Source organism: Lepidochelys kempii, chromosome 1 (genome assembly GCF_965140265.1).
Source record: "Lepidochelys kempii isolate rLepKem1 chromosome 1, rLepKem1.hap2, whole genome shotgun sequence".
NCBI lineage: Eukaryota > Metazoa > Chordata > Testudines > Cheloniidae > Lepidochelys > Lepidochelys kempii.
In genome coordinates, this window is record NC_133256.1 from 246,354,381 (window position 1) to 246,367,038 (window position 12,658).

General features: G+C 42.4%; 1 protein-coding gene across 6 annotated transcripts in view; it reads right to left on the reverse strand.

The window, feature by feature from the left end:
- The window catches only part of DGKI (diacylglycerol kinase iota), a 281,008-nt gene that overhangs the window by 33,368 nt on the left and 234,982 nt on the right, over positions 1–12,658 (reverse strand). For all 6 annotated transcript variants that reach the window (XM_073322101.1, XM_073322083.1, XM_073322075.1 and 3 more), the window contains one exon: positions 2,957–2,982. In XM_073322101.1, the coding sequence (XP_073178202.1) occupies positions 2,957–2,982 (26 nt within the window). The remainder of the gene's footprint in view (positions 1–2,956; positions 2,983–12,658) is intronic.

The window sequence follows — 12,658 nt, forward strand, 5'->3', positions numbered from 1 at the left end:
GTTAACACATTTCTAAAATTGATCAAGCCCCACTGTGTAACTCAAAACATTATCAGGTTATTAAAAGAAACAGCATTAAAGCACTGTTGAGAGGTATATTTTCAACATGGTGAATGGGCATACAGCTGAGTGCTGACTATTAAGAAAGAGAGTCACATAGCTAAATCCTGAAATCCCACTTTAGTGAAAATATACCTCTCGATGTCTGAAATAAAATCATTAAGGCAGAGAATACAGAGTGAAGGGATTAAACTCTGTCCTTGACCCTCCCACAGCCACTGTTTAGAAAAGGGTTCTCAGAGTAGTGAGTAATCTTACCTACCATGGTGCTGCAATACTCGGTCACAGTGGATTGAATGGCAAGCTTGGCTCTAAATTTATGGCTTTCATGAAGTTACATCATCTCTGTTATTCCACTTGGGAGCCCTCCAATATTTGATACATTTAGGACTGTACAGTGAGTTAAGAGTGTGTCCAGGGCATCCAGCCTCTCCTCCAAAGAGGCAACAGAGCATAAAAATTCTGTTATGCTTCAAGCAGGATGCTGATAAGCTAAACTTACTCCATTGCTTCGTGCTGACAAATTCAAATAGATATTCCACTTCTACCACACAGAACCTGTAAAGACCATGGTATGATAGGCAGTGGGGGTGGGGTGGCTTTAATACTCCATTTCAAAGCAGGCTTTTTTAATTTTTGGAGTGTTTAAGGATACTGATCAAAATGAAGACTTGTACCGTAGGCACAGGTGAAAGGTATTTGTGGGAAGAAGGAAACAATAAAAACCGTGAAAGGAGAAAGGAATGAGTTAGGAAAGGGGAAAGTATTTAGAGATTAAAGTTTAGATGATCATAAAGAAATAGACCATACAATGTCTGTTGCTCCATTAATAGAATAAATGCAAGCAAAACCTATAAGCAAGTACAATTAATCATTGATGAGCTTATCCACTGACAAGTAGTTCAAGACCAGGTCCCAGAAATCCATATTAAAATGTAATGTTTCTCCTGAGCATTGGAGTGTAGGGGGGTGGTGTTCAAATTTTGCCAGGCTCCAATACCCCCAGCTTGAGTGGTGGGGAAGGAAAGAGAGGGCACTTTCTTTATCGGGAAATGTCATTTCAAGAAGAGGAAGGAGATTTTTAACACTTATTTGTGTCTGTGTGTTAATTTACTGGCATTTGCTGGACTTAAGAGTTCTGCCTAGAACCAAGTACAGTGCAGCTGGGTGCTATACAAGGTTTCCTCATACTGTTTTGCCAATGCACTTCAATGGTGCCCTGCAAAATTCCTTGTTAATTACAGTTGTGGGCCCCCACAACACTTAGTCAATGCCTCTCAAATCTAACCTTCCTACAACACTCTCAGTGCACTCAGCCTTGACCTGCAACACTCCTTACTAATCCAGTCCTGGGCCTTTGTTGAGCAATGACTAACACTTGTCCTGCACTGTGGGAAATGGTGTGGTTATCTTATGAAGTATACGCACTGGCAGCCAGAGAAGACTACCAAACTCACTTCATTTGTGCCCCAAGATTGTGTACAAATCTTCAGAGGTAATTCAGCAAATTATGTCAAGCTGGTAACTACTTTATCTGCCAAATATTTCAGGATAGGACAGGAGAGATTAAGTTCTGTTTGAGCATGACACTAAATGAATGGAATTACATAGTGGTTTTGCGGGTGCAGTAGCATGCATGATTTTGCATCTGAAATCATAATGTAATGCAATGCGACACAATAAACCAACACTGTTAGAATGTCAAAAATATGGATAAAGACTGACATTCAGTGGCTCTTTTACACTTTCTAAATAGGGATACGGAAGTTCCATCTCCATATTGTTTAGTACTGGCTTAAAATAGAACTACAAACACACAGACAGCCTGATTCTTATTTATATTAAGGCCCCTTTTCATGAATCTGGCACTGGTAATTTACTCCCACTTCAAGGGCCCTTTACACTGTCAGAACTGTGAATCTGAGAATCAGTCTCTGAGACTCAGTCTCCGAACAACTAATTTAACTATTAAACATTACAGTTCTTCTTCAGGCAGCACTGGCTAGAATCCAGTAGTTGCTGCTAACTTACATTATTCCTGTAACCCCACAAGTTACCAATGAACTTAATTCCTAGCCTGTAACACCTCTTTCTGTTCCATTCCTGAGTCTCCATATGACTACTTCTTTATGCTCCTCACACCTGACCAACATCACACCTGTGTTTTCCATTCCTAAGTTCTCACTCTTGATAGGCCCCAGTTCTGACCTTCCTTCTCTTCTGTTCCTGATCTCCCATGCAGCTCTGCCAATGCACTTCATTTCTGATCTGCAACATCCCCTTTTATTCCAGTCCTGGGTTCCCGTGCAACTTTATTAATGAATGCATCTTCACCTGCAACTAACCTTGGATTCTTACATGTGGAAACCATCAATTGTGCTAAAATCCATAGGTGTTCTGAGAGAACAAACATACAAGACCACCAAACTGGTTTTAGTGGTAGTCCAAACTAGCTTGAAAGCAAAAACCAAACATACTCATTCTCTTCACCTTCTAGTGTATGCTGCCTCTCCCCTAACAGTCATAATAGTTTAGCTGATCCTCATCTAACCCATGCAAACTCTTTTGAGCATGTACATTTTCCCCCCTAGGCCGAGTCCCAGTGGTGTTGAGATACACGAATCACACTGCAAACGCTTTTAGTGCCCCAAGTTTAGTCGAGCAAAATTCATTTTGCAGAATTCGGAGTAAAGACCTAAACTCAGACTTGGCTTTTACTAAATTGAACTTTAACCGATATGAATTTGAAGTTACAGATGAACTAAATATGAACATCAAAGTGCTATCTTTGCAAGGTTGCTTTTCTCCATCACAGGGATTATCAAACACAGCTTCCTAACTGGTCTTCTGTTCCATTTTTTAATCCTTCATCAACATCAATAAAACAGGATCTTACCTTGATCTTCTGAAGAGACGGGTGGCCTGGAAGAAAACAACAAAGATCAGTCAATCTTTTGTATGATGAAAAGGCTGCAGACAGGGTTCGGTGTCACCCTAGAAAATGGTGCAGGCATGTTGGATATGAGGGAGCTAAGATATTCCAATCCCAGCTTCTCTCAGTAAGAATGTCTGTAAGAGGGGTGACAAGAAGGGAGCTCTCAAACTATTTCAGGAGCAAGCCCTCCCAGCCAGAGCAGTTTTATGGAATAGAACCACAGTGCTGGGCTGGTTGTGAGGCGGCTCATAGCTACTTCAGCGCTTAGCAAGAGTTTCTGTAGGGTCTAACAGTGCGAGAAGCACACACCTACTGCAGTCTCGGGATCTCCAAGCAGGTGTCAGGGTTGGAAATATCTGAGGAATAATGGTCATGGTGAGAAAGTAGTTCTCCAATCCCACCAGGAGTCACTGCAGGGAATTGTGAAGGAGTGCTGGCTGTTTGGAGAGCTCCCCAGGTTGGGTTGTTAGAGGGACTAATGGAAGAGTAATGGCTGCAGAAGAACTCACAGAATGTATAGCCCCAGATTCTCCTAGCAGGGGATAGTGTAAAAGCACTAGCAGTAAGTCACAGAAGATGGGAGCATTTTAACAGGAGCAATGTATATAAGTTTAGATAATAAAGAGCCCATGAAATAGATCTGCTGAAACTTTGGATACAGTTAACTATTGTATAATACAACTCAAGAGCAGGGTTCTGGGGATTGAGGGGATATACAACCACTGACTGAAAGGTTTGAAAACATTCCAAGAGTGATGAGGTATGAAGTGTGGTCAGCTAGTCAGGTCCTCAGCTGGTGTACATAAGGATAGCTTGCCTTACATTAGCAGAACTATCCCAGTGTACACCAGGTGAAGATCTTATCCTCCATCACCTGTGATCAAAAATAAAAAATAGCACACATAAATTAATGTAAAGTACTGTACTTCATTTTTCTCCCAACATATTAGCATGGGAAGCAGGGCTGGGGTTAGCCATGTGCACAAATTTTGGACATGCTTTGGCTATTTAAACTCAGTTTGGCAGCGTACTGTGGGTCAGACCATCACCTGAGCCATTCCCACAAGGTGACTTTAAAGTAAATGCACATTCTTGCTGCCAAGATAACACAGGAGTTAACCGCTAGCATGGTAAGGCTTCTGTTTTCTTTCTGACATAGTTTAATTTTACACTGATGCACAAACATTACAGATTAGCAAGATTAAACAAATGTCAGCATTGCAGGCAAGGTGATCAAAGCTAGAGTCAAGAAAGCATCTCATGGTATGGGGTGGGGGAACAGAAAACATAACAGGAGCAAAAGGAGTATGTGTGTGGGAGTAACAAGTGAGGATAGAGGGGTTAAAAGCTTTGAATTCAGAGGAATAAAGAAATCGAGGGAGGAGACACGATCTCCTTCTATAACAGGGGTCTCAGGATGAAGGACTATAGGGCATCAGAGTCAGATTGGCATATGTGTAGGCGCAAACATTAAAGATGGAGAGGAAAGAAGGAAACTTCTCTAATGAGGTTTGTATTTTTTTTACTTTTTAAAAAGAAGAGCTTTGCAGGGAAAGAGAGGAAAGAGTTACACTCAATTAGAGAAAATAAAGGAAAAAATCAGATTGCCTAATGAAGATTACGACCACGCCAATATCCAGTGTATCAACCTGCTGCGACTGTTAAACTCTCTGACTGCTACTGAAACATCCTAGCTATGTCCTCTGCAGCCAAACAGGCCAGGTATATCCTGCCATTCCAATAATTTCTATGCAACATGGTAAGACTGTAGGTAAACCAGAGAATAGCATCCAAAATATTAAACATTTGAACGGCCCCCCCCAGCATTAAGCAGTAATTGTCCCTTTCACAGTATATTCCCTTCTTCCCACATGTCCCCAGTAAGGAATAAAATTCTGCAAACATAGAAGGCTAAGTGATGTAGGATTGCAGATACCAACAGGTACAATTCCACTCTCCTTTTAGAAAGATATAGCCAAGCAAATATTTACAGATAGGACCCTCTCCAGAATTCTCAGCTGTTTTATCTTGACACCTCACCTGCTGAAGTGGTTTCACCCAAATTGAGCCATTTATTCTTTTTGTTTTTTTCTTAGTCACACAAGTTTATCACTTTCCTTATGGAAAGCAACAGTACAAAACAGGACACACTATCCCATAATTCAGTTAGATTACACCTGGGAAGACATATGCTATTATCTCTAAAGCACCCACAAGTTAAAAAATACAGCAAGCAAGAGAGAATGCACATACACAGCAGGAGACCACTTTAGCAAGCACAAGACTTGTATTTATCATTTTTAAAAATAATGGTGATGTGTGTGCACCTCTGAAAAGTGCTTGGAGATCTATGGATGAAAAGCAATATATGACAGACATTATTATTGTTTTCACTTGATGGGCTGCAGAAGGGTTGTTTTTTTGTAGGTGAGCTTGTTTGTTTTTTGTAACGAGTGTGAGGAGTTTGGTCTCTTTTAGCATTGTTTTATTCCTTGCAGTCTATATAGTGTAAGGCTGGGATTTTCAGCATTGGCCTAACTTTGTCCCACTAAAACCAATGGTGTTTTACCAGTGACTTTACTAGGAGCTGAGTTAGGCCAATACCGATCACTTTGGAAAATCCATCCTAAATTGTTAAATACTTAGTCATTCTCTGCCAGATCTTCTGGTCCAACCAAACTATGCTCATCACAGGACTGGAGAAAGGCGGGAAAAAAAAGTGGCCTTAAGCCTAATGGCTGCTTTAAGTTACGCCCAGTTGCCCCAGAGCCAAGAGGGGCTGGGGATCAGCCGGATGCAGCCATTTTCTGGCCACACCCCCTGCGCTGCAGACTGGGTAGGGTTGTGACATATAAAATGCGATGGTACTTTGCCACCGAAGGATTCCTCCATGTAGAAGGAATTCTCAGCTGGCTGGATCCACTGGCTATTCAGCTGCTTAGCACCAGCTGACTGATGCAGTGCAGCTGCAGCATGAGCCAGAGTCTATTAAAATAAACAAAACAAGGAGAGCTAAAGAATCAAGCTGCAACTCATAGAACCTGGTTGCATTAAAAGGAAAGGAGAGAAGAGAGAAGAATGTCCCTGATGCAAAGAAGTTAGTTGCCCTACGCCAGTGACGCTGAGCAAAAGCCTAGGTGTATACAGCTTGCATGAAACAAGATCTTCATGAATTCATTCTTCTGAGCAAGGATAGCTCTACAATACAGGGCAGAGAAGGCAGCTGTCCAGGACAGCAAAACAGAAGAGCAGCAAAATATTTAGTGAATATTTGCTCTGTAACAGAGTTGTTGGTGAGGAGGAGAGATCTCTTCTGGTATGCCTAGGAAAACAAAGACCAGATTGTGTGTGTCTTGACAGGCAAAGCAGGCTTTGCTTCATCCTCCTCTAACAGAACCGTGACCCACAGATCTTGATATTTCCACTGCTCCCTACTTCCCCTCTGTAGTACCAACAAAGTGAGCCTTGGTCTTTGTCAAGGTTCCTCCCCCACTCTGAACTCTAGGGTACAGATGTGGGGACCTGCATGAAAAACCTCCTAAGCTTATCTTTACCAGCTTAGGTCAAAACTTCCCCAAGGTACAAAATATTACACCCGTTATCCTTGGACTGGCCGCTACCACCACCAAACTAATACTGGTTACTGGGGAAGAGCTGTTTGGACGCGTCCTTCCCCCCAAAATACTTCCCAAAACCTTGCACCCCACTTCCTGGACAAGGTTTGGTAAAAAGCCTCACCAATTTGCCTAGGTGACTACAGACCCAGACCCTTGGATCTTAAGAACAATGAACAATCCTCCCAACACTTGCACCCCCCCTTTCCTGGGAAATGTTGGATAAAAAGCCTCACCAATTTGCATAGGTGACCACAGACCCAAACCCTTGGATCTGAGAACAATGAAAAAGCATTCAGTGTTTTACAAGAAGACTTTTAATAAAAAATAGAAGTAAATAGAAATAAAGAAATCTCCCCTGTAAAATCAGGATGGTAGATATCTTACAGGGTAATTAGATTCAAAAACATAGAGAACCCCTCTAGGCAAAACCTTAAGTTACAAAAAAGATACACAGACAGAAATAGTTATTCTATTCAGCACAATTCTTTTCTCAGCCATTTAAAGAAATCATAATCTAACACATACCTAGCTAGATTACTTACTAAAAGTTCTAAGACTCCATTCCTGTTCTGTCCCTGGCCAAGACGACTACAGACAGACCCAGACCCTTTGTTTCTCTCCCTCCTCCCAGCTTTTGAAAGTATCTTGTCTCCTCATTGGTCATTTTGGTCAGGTGCCAGCGAGGTTACCTTTAGCTTCTTAACCCTTTACAGGTGAGAGGAGCTTTCCCCTGGCCAGGAGGGATTTCAAAGGGGTTTACCCTTCCCTTTATATTTATGACAGTCTTACATTTCTGTCATTGCCTGGCTACCCAAAAGCTGAAAAAGCTGGTGAATTCTGGGAAATTCAACAGAGAATTTGGCCCTTGATTTCCAGCTGGATAGGGATGTAACTGCAGCTTTTCTGAAGGATACAGATCGGGATAAAATGTCAAAGTTCAGCCCCAGAGGGATACCGTGTCGTAACACCACCATTTTAATGGAATATACATATACCAAAAACAGTAGGAAGACAATGCCTATAGATGCTTATTTCTAGGATAGCAATAACTAGTGATGCCAACTGTAAGGTAAAGTGCCACCGCCTTGAGAAAGATGCCACTTGGAGAGTCTATTTCCCTAACACCTCTCCCACTCCCTGGCTTGCCACATCTGTGTTTGTGCAGAGCAATGCTCTGATGTGTTAGTTATAGAGCGGACAAAGATGGCTGTGCTAGGGATGTGGGAAGAAGAGAGGTGGTGCTATCATGTAGCCTCCTTTCTTTCCACATATTGCATTCTCCTTTTAATGGGTCTCTGACAGTTGAGTTCCCCTCTGTACTGCACGGTGCACAGCATGCCCCCGAATGGGTAATTGCACTTGCAATCACCAATATACAAGGGGAAACTGTGAGTTGACTGCACAATTATCCCTTTTGTAAGCACAAGTGCACATTTTGCATGTATATATATTTAAATGTACCCCGTACAATCACTATCACAGCAAGCTAGACAGAGATTTAGCAGTGCATTAAAAAGACCTGAATAATAATCATTTAAAAAAAAACAGTTAGTTATCATAATAGACACCTCCAGGAAATTAAACAGTCTGTGCCATGAGAAGCATGGTGTTCACCTGCCCTCAACATAGCATCAGGGCCCAGGGATTAAGGGTATGATCCAAAGCTCATTGGAGTCTCTCCACTGGGCTTTGGATCAGGCCCTCTCACAGGATTAATCTCCAGTATGGCCAGGGCACCTTCAAGTCATGTAAACATTCCACAATCAGCCAAGCACTTACAGCTGCTATTTCCAAACGCTCTTTTCAATCTGCGGTCGTGAGGTTTATTCAGCATTGGAGGGGTAGGAAAGGGAACATTTATTTGTAAGAAGGGAAAATGGGGAGTGTTGTGATGTAGAGCTCTGTCTACAGGGGCTTGAGAACCTAGAGAAACCCAGCCAGCCTCCGACAGGTAAATTCTAACAAAATTTCAGTAAACAGGTACCTTTTTCTTGAAGACTAAAGCCCCTAGAGAAACAAACACCAAGCTGATGAAAAACAGCTATTTTTATTAATAAACCTGCAACTGAAATCATTTGCACCAGGGCTACTTAAAACAAACTGCTCACAATTTAAAGGCCAAATAGCAATCTGTGTGCAGCACTTACATTGTTTTCCTATGACCTCCCCCCCACACACACTTTTCTCTACTTAAATGATGTAATGCTGTAAACTTACTAACGCACTCTATTTTTTCCAGTAACTAAAGGTAGTGGGCTGCGGGGGGAGGGGAGGGAAGGGATGCTTTAGACTAAAGCCGTTTCCTTTCATTTTATGTTTTTGCATATATCTTCAGAACTGTAAATCTCCTTCCTGATTTAAACTAATTCACTCAGACCTCAGTTTTAATCAAGGAGAAGGTTTAACATATTAAACGTTATTCAATGTGCGAGCTCCCCCACACCTTGGCACCTGCACCTGTGTCAAGGTTCCTCCCCCACTCTGAACTCTAGGGTACAGATGTGGGGACCTGCATGAAAAACCTCCTAAGCTTATCTTTACCAGCTTAGGTCAAAACTTCCCCAAGGTACAAAATATTCCACCCGTTGTCCTTGGACTGGCCGCTACCACCACCAAACTAATACTGGTTACTGGGGAAGAGCTGTTTGGACGCGTCCTTCCCCCCAAAATACTTCCCAAAACCTTGCACCCCACTTCCTGGACAAGGTTTGGTAAAAAGCCTCACCAATTTGCCTAGGTGACTACAGACCCAGACCCTTGGATCTTGAGAACAATGAACAATCCTCCCAACACTTGCACCCCCCCTTTCCTGGGAAATGTTGGATAAAAAGCCTCACCAATTTGCATAGGTGACCACAGACCCAAACCCTTGGATCTGAGAACAATGAAAAAGCATTCAGTTTTCTTACAAGAAGACTTTTAATAAAAATAGAAGTAAATAGAAATAAAGAAATCCCCCCTGTAAAATCAGGATGGTAGATATCTTACAGGGTAATTAGATTCAAAAACATAGAGAACCCCTCTAGGCAAAACCTTAAGTTACAAAAAGGATACACAGACAGAAATAGTTATTCTATTCAGCACAATTCTTTTCTCAGCCATTTAAAGAAATCATAATCTAACACATACCTAGCTAGATTACTTACTAAAAGTTCTAAGACTCCATTCCTGGTCTATCCCCAGTAAAAACCAGCACACAGACAGACACAGACCCTTTGTTTCTCTCCCTCTCCCAGCTTTTGAAAGTATCTTGTCTCCTCATTGGTCATTTTGGTCAGGTGCCAGCAAGGTTACCTTTAGCTTCTTAACCCTTTACAGGTGAGAGGAGCTTTCCCCTGGCCAGGAGGGATTTCAAAGGGGTTTACCCTTCCCTTTATATTTATGACAACCTGTCACTGATACAGTCGGGGACTGGAGTAGCTGTGAGCTCCCATAGCTAGCATTTTACCAGTGTGTTATACCGCACCTCCTGATGGGAGACAGTCAGGCTGGAGAAGCTGCTCAATCTTCCATTCCATGCAGCACCTCCTACTGGGAAAGGCGGAACTGAACTAGACGTATTGGTCAGACTGTCACCAAAATTATTCCTGCAATAGCAACTGGTGGGAAATAGTGGAACCAAATAATTGTGAGTTTCTCCACATGAAGCACTTTTGACCTGCATCTACTCTCTACGGCGCCTTCTGCTGTGAGAAGCTAGGAATCTGCTGGAGCTCTTCCACTGCACTTTCTCAGAAGCCAACCAGTCTGTCTGTCTTTCCTTCCTTCCTTTAATCTATTTCTCTAAGATAATGGCAACACAGCTTAAAGCAGTAAATAAAGAAAACTCCTGATCAACAAAGCTCCATGCATCAAACAAAATCCCATTCAAATGAAGAACTGTACAATTATTTGCCAATTTGCAGACATTCATTCAGGGATTTCCAGATCATCTGGACAAACAATACAGATAGCTCAGTGCTTCTTATTAAATGTAGTGATCTAATTTTGGGGGGCATTTCCCTTCCCTCCTTTCACTTCTGTCTCCATCCACACATGCAGACATTGAATTGAACTGTTTGCAGGCAACCTAACATTCAAAAGCCCAGTCCAATGCTGCTTAGTGGAAATGTCTCATGAAAATAAGTGCAGCTCCAAAGTATTTCTCTCTGTTTCTCCAGAGCATTTGTGCCTTTCATATTGTTTCGTCTCTTTTCCACTGCTATCTCACTTTTTTACTCTTGCAATTTGTATTATTTCTCTCCCCACTATAATGATTTTGCAAGCTGAACAGGATGGAGGGAAGGGTGCGGAACAAACTGGCGATACTTGAAGTTTTACTGCCACCTAGGGGAGTAGGGACATTTCCATTCAATGGTAATCAAACAGGGAAAGGCCAGGAGAAAGATGCAAGGATAGAAAGCAACAGTTAACAATGCTTTAACAGAAACAGGCTGAAACAGCTCCATAAGCTACCTTCTGAAAAAGAGGGGAATACTCTCCAAAGCAGATATTTTCCCCTGAGACCAGGAGGGGAAGATTCCTCTGAGTACCTTGTACACCTACACTTCCTTCAGTTTTATGCTGTTGGCTGAGGAAGACTCTGATGCCGCTCCTTTTGAAAGGAAGGATCTCCCCAAATGACTAGCAGGATCAATACAGAGCTATGTGAGGTTCTTCCCTTCACCCTATTCACCCTGCTGCTCAAGTCCTAATCAAGACGTGTTCTAAAAGAGGGAAGGTGAAACATCTGTTCAGTCTGGGCCTGATCCAAAGCCCCATTGAAAGCAGTGGAAGGATACCCATTGACTTCAATGGGCGTTAAAATTCTCACTGATCTGACTGATGAGTCATGGACAGTGGTGGGAGACAAGGGGCAGGGAGAAAAAAGGCAGCTGATAGGGAGGTAACTCTAGTCGGAGAATATGGTTCAGTCCTATATGCAGGCGGAATGACATACTAGCAGGAATATAAGGCCAAAGAGTTCTGCTACCCATTCAAAACCATGAGAAGGGGGGCAATGAAGAGGTGAAGGGTATGTAGGTTACTCAGCTTGCTCTGGGAAGCTGAGAAAAGGCAGCAATCAATCTGGTGGTAAATTCATTGGATTCCCTTGCATGACTAAGGATGTTGTGTGAATGACCTTTTCCAGAGCCTGCGCTAGGCATAAGCAGACTAAACAATTGCTTAGGGCCCTGAGCAGCAAAAAGGGGCCTCCTATTAATTATTAGTATGTGTTGGGGGCAGGGGAGGAATATTCCTGCTTAGGGCCCCCCATGGGCGAGCACCACCTCTGCCCAGATAACCTTTTGTCATCACCATAAGCTTTTGATTTGGCCCAAAAAGGAATTGTTTAGTAACTGCAAAGCCATCAAGAAGGTCTGAAAGCTGCTTTGGAACAGATTTAATGTGCTGCAAACTTAGATAAAAACAAATTACCCCCACCACTCCACACACAACAGCAGCAGTAGGCAAGAGCTGGATTCACCTAATTACAAACCTGACCCTCAGGCTAGATTCAGCTAATGTTCACAATCCTCTTGATGAACCTAGGCTGAGTTCTGAGTGAACCTAGGCCAGTTTAGGGGTTATAAAGAACCTGCAAACTACGCTAAACTGTTGTTTTTTTTTATCCCAAAACAAACATAGGAGTTTCATTTAGTGTTTTGGGGATCGTTAATACTTGAAACTCAAAGGGAAACTGAGGGGACAAGATTTTCAAAAACAGGTGCCTAACACTGGGTTCTTAAATCCACATTTTGGTAACTAAATAAGTTGCTAGACCCCAGCACCGCCAAATAGCTGTAGGCACACGTTTTAATAAATGTTGGCCAAGGCACATGTCAAATCCACATTGAAAAAGAAATGAAGGATCATCTAAACCCCAAGCAAAGTAAAACTGCTGAATTTTGCACAATGCTGCTGTGGACTAAGTAATGGAGAATGAACCATGTGATGCTTAGAGGTTTGGGTGAGTCCTTTAAGGGGCACAGCACAGAATTCACTGTCCAGGAGGCTGGGGTTAAGGAGGCAGCAGTAATCCCATAAAGTTAAATTCCCAAACGTC